This window comes from Colias croceus, chromosome 19 (assembly GCF_905220415.1).
Source record: "Colias croceus chromosome 19, ilColCroc2.1".
Taxonomy (NCBI): Eukaryota; Metazoa; Arthropoda; class Insecta; order Lepidoptera; family Pieridae; genus Colias; species Colias croceus.
Window position 1 is genome coordinate 8,983,510 of NC_059555.1, and position 13,622 is coordinate 8,997,131.

General features: G+C 35.9%; 1 protein-coding gene across 2 annotated transcripts in view; it reads right to left on the minus strand.

The window, feature by feature from the left end:
- LOC123700270 (LIM domain kinase 1) overlaps positions 1 to 4,196 on the minus strand; it is a 28,200-nt gene extending 24,004 nt beyond the window's left edge. For both annotated transcript variants that reach the window (XM_045647442.1, XM_045647441.1), the window contains exon 1: positions 4,085 to 4,196. In XM_045647442.1, coding sequence (XP_045503398.1) covers positions 4,085 to 4,106 — 22 coding nt within the window. In that variant the 5' untranslated portion in view covers positions 4,107 to 4,196. The remainder of the gene's footprint in view (positions 1 to 4,084) is intronic.
- Between the last annotated feature and the right edge of the window lie 9,426 nt (positions 4,197 to 13,622).

Here is a 13,622-nt window from a genome sequence, read left to right on the forward strand (position 1 = left end):
CATAAATAAAATAAATCATAAATATTTTTTTTAATTTAAAATATTAACATCAGAAAGCTTCCTGTTCGGAGTCATTAGTGACTATTCTCGTTAGTTTAGTCGATTGTCCAAAAAGTAGGAGGATCTATATTCTTTCGTGTTTTTTTTTTTTGTTCATGTCTTCGATAATCTTTTAAATTTTTTGAACACCCTGTGTTATGTATACCGAGATAAGTTATTTTTATCATTTCCGCGTTACTAAGCATATCATCGCATATCATTGTGATTCCCAGAATCTATAGATTGTTGGAAATAATTCAATTAATTGCTTCAGTGCTTCAGTTAATTGCATAGTAACTCGCTTTTTGTCGTTTATAAAGCTGTAGAGCCACAGCTCTGACACACACAGACTACTTAATGTGACACAGCACAGGCTATTATAGTTAACGTTGTATGTATAGTATATATTATAGTTGTGGTAAGAGGGGTTAGGTTTTTAGACTTCCCTACTTAAAAAGATAAAATATCGTTTTCAAATTCAAATCCGAATTAAATTTATTTGTATGTTTTACAGTATTCATAATAAATTTTTGAACGACTAATGTAAACTATTTATTTCTTGGTTTAACTTAAATATCGGACGAGAAAATTTTAGATACAACTCATCCGATTATTATTAAATAAAAAAATAAAAAAAATTATTAATATTCAAATGTTTCAAAATAATAAGTAAATCGCATGTAACCCTAAAACAAACATTAATTCGACGATATAGTCTCACATCTTGCAGTACAGTCACGTACGAAAACAAAAAAAAAAAACATTGTAAACATGGCGGGAAAATCCTGCGTGAACCCATTCATGTACACACAGCAGAAAAGCCTCGTCATGTTAAAGGATGTGCGTCATTTATTACGCAAATAAAATTGTTTGCTACATATTCAATGTCCTTTCTATCACAGCACATGTTTAGTAAAATGTGCAATGTTTACAATTTTTTTCACATAGCACAATTTTCAATTAACACTTATTCGGTGAATTTATAAGCTTCACATGTATTTTTGTATGCAACCGACTCATTTAGACTCGATTTTGATCCACTTTAAACGGGCAGATTTAATTCAAGCTTTGTACTCTTATCAAGGATCGGCTTAGAATCGCAATAAAATTATTTCAGGAGTTTAAGCGTTTTTTTTTTCAATTATATTAATTGTTATTTTTGTTTTATTCGGCATCTCTAATAATAAGTCACTCATTTTAGATTTTTTCACTAGCAATAGTGTTATTTCGACAGAAATGCGGATTTATGAAATGCCACAGAATAAAAAAGAAGAATAGGGTTTTGAATTTGGAATCTGGAAAGAGAAAGAAACTAGGCTATATGTACATAAGTTTATGACTGACTCAATGTGAAACGGGATGAGATAATAGGAACCCTGGCGCCGATTTTCTGTAAGGGTGACCTAATTTTACAGGAACATTTTTGCTTAGTAGGTAGGTATAATATCATATTTTATCAGAGACACCATTTTTTGCATTTCAATTAATTAAGTACTAGTTACTATTTTTTTCTATTTTCCCCCTTTATGGCAATTAAATTAAATTCTTTCTTTTAGCACAGACTAATAATAATATACTACGTATACAACTTTTAGGAATTAAATAGTGATTGTGCATAAGTCAAAATCATTAGGTACTAATATTATAAATGCGAAAGTTTGTGAGGATGGATAGATTTTTGTTATTCTTTCACGCAAATACTACTGAACCAATTACAATGAAATTTGGTATGTAGGTAGACATAGGCTACATTTTGTCCAAGAAATACGACAGGAACAGGAACGATGCGGGTTTTTCTTTGAAAACGCGGGCAAAACCGCGGGTGGAAATCTAGTTACGCAATAAGAAAAAAATATATATGGTAAGGATTGAGAAACTTGCATAATTTTGTCAAGTTTTAGAAAAATATAAACATATATAAAAAACTAGCGGTCCGCCCCGGTTTTGCTCAAGGTATATGATTATGTTTTATCTCCATAAGAACCATCCTCGTACTTCAAGGAATATTATAAAATAAGAATTAACGAAATTGGTTCAGTTGTTCTCCAGTTTTGCACTTACCAACAAATTTAGCGATTCATTTTTATAATATACTAGCGGTCCGCCCCGTATTCGCCCGTGGTACATATTTATGTTTTCTCTACATAAGAACCATCCTCGTACTTCAAAGAATACAATAAAAAAAGAATTATCGAAATCGGTTCAGCCGTTCTCGAGTTATGCGCTTACCAACACATTTTGTGATTCATTTTTATATTATAGATAGAAGATTATTATTATTATTAGTGCACATGCATTGCGATAAGGAATATAAATATAAAACATACCAAACAAAGATTTTATTTATATTACCATTAATTATTATTGTCTCATAAGTAACTATGTGATTAATCTAATATAGCCATAAATTGCATTCATCCCATTAGGAATTACTGTCGATTGTATAGTCACAGATAAAGAAAAATTTAATATGTGTTATGTATGACACCTTAAATAAATTGGAAGAAAGTTTATGAAAGTTAATTTAAACACAGGTATAAAAATTTAATAAAAAATATAATAAGAAAATAAAAAAACAATATTAAGAATGAATAGAGTAGTAGAACGAAGTATAGAACATAGAACCTTTCTTTTATTATTTAAAACTAGCTTTCCGCCTGCGGCTTCACCCGCGTTTTCAAAGAAAAACCCGCATAGTTCCCATACCCGTGGGATTTCCTGGATAAAACCTAGCCTATGTTACTCGTGGATAATGTAGCTTTCGAATGGTGAAAGAATTTTTAAAATCGGTCCAGTAGTTTATGAGCCTATTCATTACAATCAAACAAACAAACAAAGTTTTTCTCTTTATAATATTAGTGTAGATAATAAAATTTCAGTGACAACTCATTAAACATTTTTTTCAAATATCTACAAGAAGACTGTTGCAAGCTGATCCCTGCTTTGCGGGGATCTTTTTCTGTGTAATTAAAAGAAACAAACCTAACCCACTTCCTTATCCTTACTAACCTCTATGCTAAATGACGTTCATTCAAGTTGTTGAATATTACATTCCAAGGTGTCCTTCAGTCATTCAATCAATTAGCAGATTCAACAAGATGATTGCGACATTATTAATAAATAATAAATAAATATTTCAGGACAATTTTCGCACACGGCACAATCTGATCCCATACTAAGCTTTTGCTTGTGTTATGGAAATCAGATGGCTGATATACATACATATATAATTTTAAATGTATACTAAATATTAGATAATTAAAACCCAGACACAGAGCAAACATCTATGTTCATCACACAAATATTTGCCGAATTTGAATTTGAATCGAACCCACAACCGCTGGCTTGGAAGGCAGGGCCATTACCAACCAAGCCAACCAGTCAGTCAAAATTTATTATTTGATTTCATATAGAGATAATACAAACATTTATATATCTGCAAAGTTACATACAAATTTTCAGATATTATACATATTCAATTTTTGAAATATAGATCCATACTATATGCATGACGAAAACAGTAGCAAAACGCTATGAATGAATATAAAAACAGTAATTATCTTGTTTTGCAATATTACAGTATATATTATCAACCTTGATCTTAACATTTTCCTGTTCAAATCAATCATTAATTGTATAATATGAGAATTATCATTATTGCTAACTATTCCATATCTAAAATCTGATATGTATGTATATTGCAAAAAAAACGAAAAACCTTCAAGTAAGAACAAATTTTAACAATCAAGCTTTTTAAATAAAGGAACATTTTTAATTTTAACACTATTCTAATATGAATTTGCGTAGTGTTTCGATAGAATTGAATAATTTGCAGAATTACTTCTGCGAAGGCATGGAAATATATCTCATTTAAATTCAATAAATTTTATATCCTTTTGATTACTAAGCCACAACAAAAGATAATTTAAACGCAAAACAAGAATCGCCCACACAAGCCCAATGTCACGATACAAAACATTTGATTATTTCCAAACGGAGTTGTTTAAGGCCAAAAATAGATCATGGATATTTTGAAAACACTTACCTTTTGTATCAGAACCCTCCATGGCATTGCTGGAATATATTTTTCATAAAAAAATAAATGGAAAAGCACTTAAATCACACATTACAGTCCATAATTCCTACGATTGACGGGAATGACTAATAAGCATAGACAATACAGTAGTGAGTTATTGACATCTGTCAAATGCTTGTCAGATCACTTTTTCAATGTCCGGATACTAGGTTCTCGCTTAAATTTACTCTACGTTAACTTTTAATATCATTGTTAAAAATGTGGTTAAAATATTTGAAATTTGAATTTTATTACTTGATATTATGCATCATGCAGATATACTCATACTTGCAAATATGATTTTAGTAGTTTTTTCGAAAACTTTAAGTTTAAAAATTGTATTGAGTTAAAAAGACAATCGTTTTTAGGTTTTTTTTTGGTTAAGGTGACAATGAAAAATATTGATAAAATTTTGCCAGCTAAAAATTATCTTGATCAACAATAAATTTTTTATCAACCAAAATAAAATGCGATAATATCGATCTAATCAAGTTATCATTCTAATGAATAGCATTAGTAATATTATAAAAGAAACTAACTTTCTATCTCTAACTAACTATACGGATTATCTTGATATTGTTTATGAATAAAGTCAAAATATTATCTTGGCCGTGTGGTGCCGGCCTAGAATAGCACTACCCCATCTCTACCCGTGGGTGTCGTAAAAGGCGACTAAGGGTTAACTACATGCAAACGGGCAGCAGCGTTATGCATGATCTCCCCCACCATCAACTGCGCTCGCCAACCCGCCTGCCAAGCGTGGCGAGTATTGGCATTCTTTCCCCCCAAAAAGATACACATAAAAACACATGAATAGTGCAACAACAACCAGGCCCCTAGTACCCGGCAGCTCCGCTATTCCTGGCTACGGTAGCGGCCATGGTAACGGCGGGGCAAGGGGTGCTAAGAATCACCGGAAGCGATCCGGCTACCACTCCCGACGACCCCTGGCCCTGGTAACATACAACGCACGCACGTTGAGGACGGACGAAAAGATTGTTGAGCTGGAAGAAGAATTGAGTAAGTTACGCTGGGATGTCATAGGGTTATCAGAAGTCCGAAGACAGGGGGAGGACACGATAACGTTGACATCCGGTAATTTATTCTTCTACCGGGAGGGCGACCAACAGTCCCAAGGTGGAATAGGGTTTATCGTTCGCAGACCCCTCATTAACAACATCATATCCATCGAAAGTGTGTCGAGCAGGGTAGCGTACCTGATCCTCAAAATATCTGATAGATATTCTTTAAAGGTGATTCAGGTCTACGCTCCGACCTCGGCACACTCAGATGAAGATGTGGAGGTAATGTATGAGGACATCAGTAAAGCCATACACACCTCGAAAACACATTTCAATGTTGTGATGGGGGATTTCAACGCGAAACTGGGCAAAAGAGGCGATGATGAGTTGAGAGTGGGGCAATTTGGATTTGGGCAGCGCAACCCGAGGGGCCAGAGGCTCGCTGAGTTTCTGGAGAAAGAAGGACTCTTCATGATGAATTCCTTTTTCCAGAAATCTCCGCATAGGAAGTGGACCTGGATAAGCCCCGACGGTAAAACGAGGAATGAGATTGACTTTATCATGACTACAAAGAGACATATATTCAATGATGTTTCTGTGATCAACAGGGTCAAAACCGGCAGCGATCACCGTATGGTAAGAGGCACATTGAATATAGATGTGAAACTCGAAAGGTCTCGCTTGATTAAGTCAACTCTTCGACCGTTCCGCACCCTAATTCAGAACCCCGAAGGCTTTCAACTCGAGCTCCAAAATCGCTTCGCTTGCCTAGGCGATGACGTATCTGTGGACGATATGAACAACAGGCTTATCGAAACGATTCGTACGGTAGGGTTGCATCACTGCAAGATTCCCCGTAAGAATGGAACACAAAAACTTTCCGACCATACCCTCAAGCTCCTGGCAGAGCGACGCTCTTTGCTACTGAATACTTCCGATGAAGTGAAGTCATATAGGCAGCTCAATAGACGAATTACAAAGTCCTTGCGACACGATATCCGCTCCTTCAATACAAAAAACATTGAAGAAGCGATACAGCGAAATAAAGGCTCAAAAGTGTTCGCAAGAGATGGATCTATTGGGCAAAGCCGGTTGACTAAGCTGAAGACGGATAGTGGCAAAATTGTGTCGTCTCAACCGGAGCTACTAGGCGAGGTCGAGAAGTTTTATGGACGCCTTTACACCTCCATTGCTAAGCCTGTTGCGAGTCCGGCGAAAGATCCTAGAGCCCGACTAACCCGACATTACACCGAAGATATCCCGGACATCAGCCTGTACGAGATTAGAATGGCTCTCAAACAGCTTAAGAACAACAAGGCGCCGGGTGAGGATGGAATCACATCTGAGCTTCTGAGAGCGGGTGGCACACCAATCCTCAGAGTGCTACAGAGGTTATTCACTTCCACCTTACTCGAGGGCACTGCGCCAAAAGCATGGAGCAGCAGTATGGTTGTCCTCTTCTTCAAAAAGGGAGACAAAACCCTGTTGAAGGCCAATATCACTGCTGAGCCATGTTTATAAGCTGTTTTCGAGAGTCATTACGAATCGTCTCGAACGCAGGCTTGATGACTTCCAGCCTCCCGAACAAGCCGGTTTCCGAAGAGGCTTTAGCACCATGGACCACATACATACGCTGCGGCAGATTATACAGAAGACGGAGGAGTATAATCTGCCATTATGCTTGGCGTTTGTGGACTATGAAAAAGCCTTTGATTCGATCGAGACTTGGGCCGTATTGAGGTCTCTTCAGCGTTGCCGCATTGACTATCGGTATATCGAAGTGTTGAGAAGTTTGTATGAAAACGCCACTATGTCAGTCCGGGTTCAGGAGCATTGCACAAAGGCAATTCCTCTGCAGCGCGGGGTCCGACAAGGAGATGTTATTTCTCCGAAACTGTTTACCTACCGCTGCTTTGGAAGATGTCTTCAAGCTCCTGGACTGGCAAGAACTTGGCATTAATGTTAATGGCGAGTACATCTCTCACCTTCGATTTGCCGACGATATCGTAGTCATGGCAGAATCCCTGGAAGACCTCAATACAATGCTCGGTGGCCTCTACAGAGTTTCACAACAAGTGGGCCTTAGCATGAACATGGATAAGACGAAAATCATGTCAAATGTCCATGTTGTGCCCACTCCGGTATCAGTTGGAAACTCTATTCTCGAAGTTGTTGACGAATACGTTTACCTGGGACAAAGCGTCCAATTAGGTAAGTCCAATTTCGGGAAAGAGGTCAATCGTCGAATCCGACTCGGCTGGGCAGCGTTCGGGAAACTACGCAACATCTTTTCGTCCAAAATCCCTCAGTGCCTGAAGACGAAAGTCTTCGAGCAGTGTGTGTTACCGGTGTTGACTTATGGATCTGAGACGTGGTCGCTAACCGCGGGCATGGTGCACAAGCTTCGCGTTGCTCAACGAGCTATGGAACGGGCTATGCTCGGGGTTTCTTTGCGTGATCGAATCAGAAATGAGGAGATCCGCAAAAGAACTAAAGTCACCGACATAGCCCACCGTATTAGTAAGTTGAAGTGGCGCTGGGCTGGGCATATAGCCCGTAGAACCGATGGCCGCTGGGGCAAAAAGGTTCTAGAGTGGCGACCACGTACAGGACGTCGCAGTGTGGGACGGCCTTCAACGAGGTGGACAGACGACCTGATCAAAGTGGCGGGGAGCCGCTGGATTCAGGCCGCTGGTGATCGGTCGTTTTGGAAATCTTTGGGGGAGGCCTATGTCCTGCAGTGGACGTCTTGAAAGGCTGGAATGATGATGATGATGATGATTATCTAGAAAACACTTATGAAAACACAAAAATATTGGCACTACGACACTGCACTGTGTACACTGCACAGCAAAAACAAATTAGTTAGATCTATTCTTTTCTTAGGGCGTATTCAGAAAGAAAACTGGAAAAGTTATAAGCGCTTACCGGACTAAAATAGCTTTGTAAATTCGCACCCCGTGGTTGTACCCGCATTGCTCGTCTTAGTGATGATATATTATCGCCTATAGCTTTCCTCGATAATTAATGGCCTATCTAACGGTTCTAACACTGAAATATATATTCAAATCGGACAAGCAGATCCTGAGATATGGGCGTTCAAGCATACAAACAACTTGAGCTTTATAACTAGTATTAGGATAGATGAAATATCAACGCAAAGAGCTCTTTTAATTATCAGACCAATATCAGACTCTTTCTTTTCATCTAGTTCTCAAGGAAACATATTCGTTATTTACATGTAGGTACCCAAAGAAAATATATTTCTACTAGCTTCCGCCCACGACTTTGTACGTGAATCCCCGTTTTTCCTCGTTCCCGCAAGAATTTCGGGAAATCCTTTCTTAGCGGATGCCTACGTCCTAGCATCTACCTGCATGCCAAATTTCAGCCCGATACGTCCAGTGGTTTGGGCTGTGCGTTGATAGATCACTATATCAGTCACCTTTGAGTTTTATATATTATTATATAAGATTTATGCAGTCTTTCGCGGAATTAATTTTTCTATTTTCCATGTTTACTGATATAAATCGTTTTAATTTGTACGATCTTAGACAGACGATAAACTTTATTATTGTCTATCTGCTATCACAACTCACGCCTTCATTGTTTTCCATGAAAAACATACCTGCAATAAGTATGCCTACAGTATTGAAATTTTCCGCACAAAACAAACTAATGCAAAGGCAAGCCTTTCTTCATTCATTCTTGCAATCTTGATATTCGCAATTATTTAACTTTGGTCTTAAAGTATTATTATTATCTACCAGTATGGTGAAATTCACAGAGTTATGACAAAGTTATACTAACTAAGTTGGGTCTTCACCATACTGGAATATATACCTAATTTTTTTTTAGATACGATTATTTTCCGTGAGGGGGGGATAGTTATCTTGTACTACAGGTCTATCACAGGACACAGACCTATTTCAGACACTAGTAATTCACAACGAAAATGCTACACGTTTACATAATATATTTAGTTCCTTTGTAATAGTTTTAAGTTGTAAGGCAAATAAATGAACTTTTTAACGTGAACGTGAAACTTTTATTACATCGTCTCAAACTTTTTGGTCTGTGTAGCGCATGTCGCGTGACCCACGATATGTAGGATAATTATCGTACAAATACGATAATTTTTAGTTGAATGTCTATAGTATGAAAACAGTTTCACTTTTACCGTGGTTTCATAAAACCACACATCATTTTTTTATTATATTTTTATTTATATTCCCATACAAAATTATACAAAAATATAGGTATCTAGTAAATATAATCTAATTCTAATTTATAAACGCTATAATTTCCAAAAGTTGAGCATCGTTTTAATATTATGTAATTACCTATGTAAACCTAAGATGTAAACATTGGAAATTCCATGATAAATCCATAGAGATAATATTATGTATCTATGGATAAATCGGAAAAACCTGTATAGAGATAATGTTTGATTGTACATAATAATTTTTATCATTACTTGATTTTGCATTATGATAAACAGACAAAACTTATACATATGTAGGTATACTTAAATTAATGAGATCTTGCAAATGCCTACGCCATTTATTATGGAACTATAGCTACTCCGCGCGGTTTCACCCCCATGGCTCCACTCCTGTTGGTCTTAGCGTGATGATATTATATAGCCTATAACCTTCCTCGGTAAATGAGCTATCTAACACTGAAAGAATTTTTCAAATCAGACCAGTAGTTCTCGAGATGAGCGCGTATAGATAAATGCTGTTCATTTTCGAACAAAAAAAGATCTAATTTATATAAGCTTACCTAACTAACGGCTACATGAAGTCATAAGGAAACCGCAATATTCAAGAAAACAAAATGTTTGACATGTAAATTAATATACCTACAGTTTGATCTTAAGTTTGATTCAAACCATGGACCAATATACTCAAGTTCAAACCTGTAGCTGTGGTTCAAACATAAAGGCGGTTCGGGGGTTAGCTGTCAAGCTGTTTATCCAATGCTTACCCAGTTGTTTTCTGCGCATCGGAATGTACGTTGTTCAGAGCCGTCATTAAGTTTGAATCGTACTGTACGGTCTACCAATATTACCACTAGCTTTCCGATCCCGGCTTCGCCCGCGTTTTCAGAGAAAAACCCGCATAGTTCCCGTTCCCTTGGGATTTCCTGGACAAAACCTATCCATTTGTTAATCCAAGTTACCCTCTATATGTGTGCTAAATTTAATTGTAATCGGTTTAGTAGTATTTGCGTGAAAGGGTAACAAACACACACACATCCTTACAAACTTTCGCATTTATAATATTAGTAGGACTCAACGAGTAGGTAGGTACTTAGGTACCTAAACCTAATTAGTGCTAATTAAGAATATAATAATAATTTTAATAAGATATCCATAATACTTACCCAATAATTGTTTTATAATTAATATTATTTCTTACACCAGAAAATAATTACGGATGCTATCTAGGCTTAGATTACAATTTTCTGACGATCTCTTATCTGTAGCCAAAACAATTAATCCTTCAATTTACAAGAAAAGATTTTAACCGACTTCCAAAAAAGAAGGAGGTGTTTGAACTGTAATTTTTGGCTATTACCTCAAAACTTTCAATTAAGTAATGCGATCTGGATGATTCTGTTTTTATTGAAAAATGGTGGTCCAGTTTATATTTGTTCTAGTTTTGACAATTTGGATGCGGTTTTAGTTTATTTATAAATAATTAATTTTCTAAAATATATTGCTAAATTATTATTATTATTATTATTTATTACATTCACATTCACATTTTATAAAATTTTACACATAATATAGTTAATAACATAAACTAATTTGAAAAATTATACAATAAAAATAGGAGGAACTCCGGTATCTGTGGTAGTATAAACTGTGCTACAGATACCTGCGCCCACCCCTCAAATTAAACTTGAAATGACTATGTTATTTTTAAAATTAAAGATTAAAATTAAAATTACAGAATATTAGTATTATTTCATTACATTTGCATTGGAGTTAAAATTACATTACATTACAATAAACATGAGTGTGTAAGTGTGAGTATGTATGAGGTGTGTGAATGTGTGTATGCGTTTGTGTAGAATGTGTGTATGTTTTTTTATGATCTTTACAATAATAGAGCTTCAGAGTCCTCATATGATAGTTTTAATAGATATTCCTTTAAAATCGGTTTTATTTTATTACAGGTTAGAGAGTAAATATTGAGAGACTTATTTATTTTGTTATATAAAAATGAGCTACCAACATTAAAGTGACGTTTGGCCAAATCCGTTCTTACTGATGCAGTCATGCAGACAATATAATTCCTCCGATGCATCAATATATTTGGATTATATGTTATCGTTTTGTGTTTTTTTAATATTGCATTGAAAATAAAAAGTTTACGCACAGATAAGAGTTGGCAATCATTATACAAGGAAGAGGTGGAGTAATAGTAAGGCTTACACAACATAACTTTCAACAAGGCTCTTTGCGTTCTTTCGAGTGGAAGTAGTTTTGTTTTGTGTGTGTTGCCCCATACTGTAATACAATACGTGAGTAGCGATTGACCTAGAGAGTAATATACGATTTTTAATAATTTAGTATCACTCACTAGTCTGAGTTTTCTAATAGGGTACATGTGACTTTTCTAATTCTAGTTGAGACCATCTGAATGTGACTACTCCAACGCAGTGTCGAATCTATTATTACTCCTAGATATTTAATCTCAGAGACTCTCTCAATTGAGTTACACTCACAGGTATCTGATTGCTGCAAGCAGTTATGAGCCGTAATAGAAAATTCATCGTCAGGTATTTGTGACAGATTGCTTGCAAAAGTAACGAATTTAGTTTTATTGACATTAAGGGTTAATAAGTTTTTTTTCAACCACAACATTACTGATTGTAGCGCGGCTTCTGCATTTTTGTGGCAGCTATCCCAAGAACTACCGTGAACAATCAAGACTGTGTCATCTGCATAAGAAAGTATTTTAGCGTTCGTAATGGGCAACTCACATAATTCATTGACATATAGTTGAAACAGTGTCGGTCCTAGAACACTTCCCTGTGGGACGCCATAAGAAAGAGATTCTTCAGTGCTAATATACTCGTCGACTTTAACCAATTGAGTCCTATTCTGTAGATAGTCCTTAAATACTTCCAATGCTCCTCCTCTAATTCCAACAGATTCCATTTTGTTAATAAGTATGGGAATAGACACAGTGTCAAACGCTTTGGCGAGATCAAGAAATATAGCTATAGTTTTGTCTCTGTTTTCTATATTTCTTGTGATAACATTAGTTAACTCAAGTACAGCATCTTCCGTCGATCGACCTCTGCGAAAGCCGTATTGATTGTTAGAGATGATATTGTATTTGTTCAAATAGTTGACGAGACGTTTGTGTAAAAGTTTTTCAAAGATTTTTGATAATGACGAAAGAATAGAATAATTAATATACATATTTACCCTTTTTAGTGTGAAGTTTAGGAAGTTTTCGTTATTTATAAATATACGAGCTTCCCGCCCGCGGCTTCGCCCGCGTTTCAGAGAAAACCCGCATAGTTTCCGTTCCCGTGGGATTTCCGGGATAAAACCTATCCTATGTCCTTTCTCGGGTATCAAAATATCTCTATACCAAATTTCATATAAATTGGATCCGTAGTTAAGGCGTGATTGAGTAACAGACAGACAGACAGAGTTACTTTCGCATTTATAATATTAGTATGGATAAATAAATAATTTATTTATTTATTAATCTGTGAATTTTTAGAGTATAGGCCAAGGGTATAGGCACACCCCGGACACTCCATACAAAATTATAGTTTTGACAGTCACACTGTAGAGACTGCAAATGTGTGTGTTAACGCTTTATGGTTGGCACATTTTTGACTAGCGTAAAAAAAAATTCGCGTTTTTCTGATGAAATACATCCGTAAACAGCACAATATCTAACCATTTTCTACGAAAAACGATAATCACAAATCCAAAATAATAAAATTACTTTAAGTCAATTTGATTAATGTTGTCAATCTTCGTTGCGTATCGTCCCTGTAGAAAAATATGGACCATTTTATGTCTGATCGTGCGGGGTGAGGTAAGTGTTTAATTTTGGCGGGAGGCGGAGAGTGTCCGTTCTATAGCGTTTAGCTACTATTATGTATTCTGTGGTATAGGCTTTACTGCTTTAGTAAATCTATTATTTTAGATCGAATACCTAAGAAATATAGTATAAGTTTTCATTAAAAAAAGCGTTTTTTTCTGTGTTTACGGAACATACTAGGTACTTACTCTCATAATTTTTACCCCCTTACAAGTTTTCCTATCGTACGACAATCCAATGTGAGTTATATTAGATCCAATTAGTATCAAATAGCGTATACTTCGGATTACTACTTAGCATCTTCATCTTAGCATTTCTTCCCTACTATTTTTGCCAAGCTGTACTGCAAATTCCGCAGCCAACTTCACACAGGTCATAATGAGCTTCTAAGAAAATGTAGCCGAC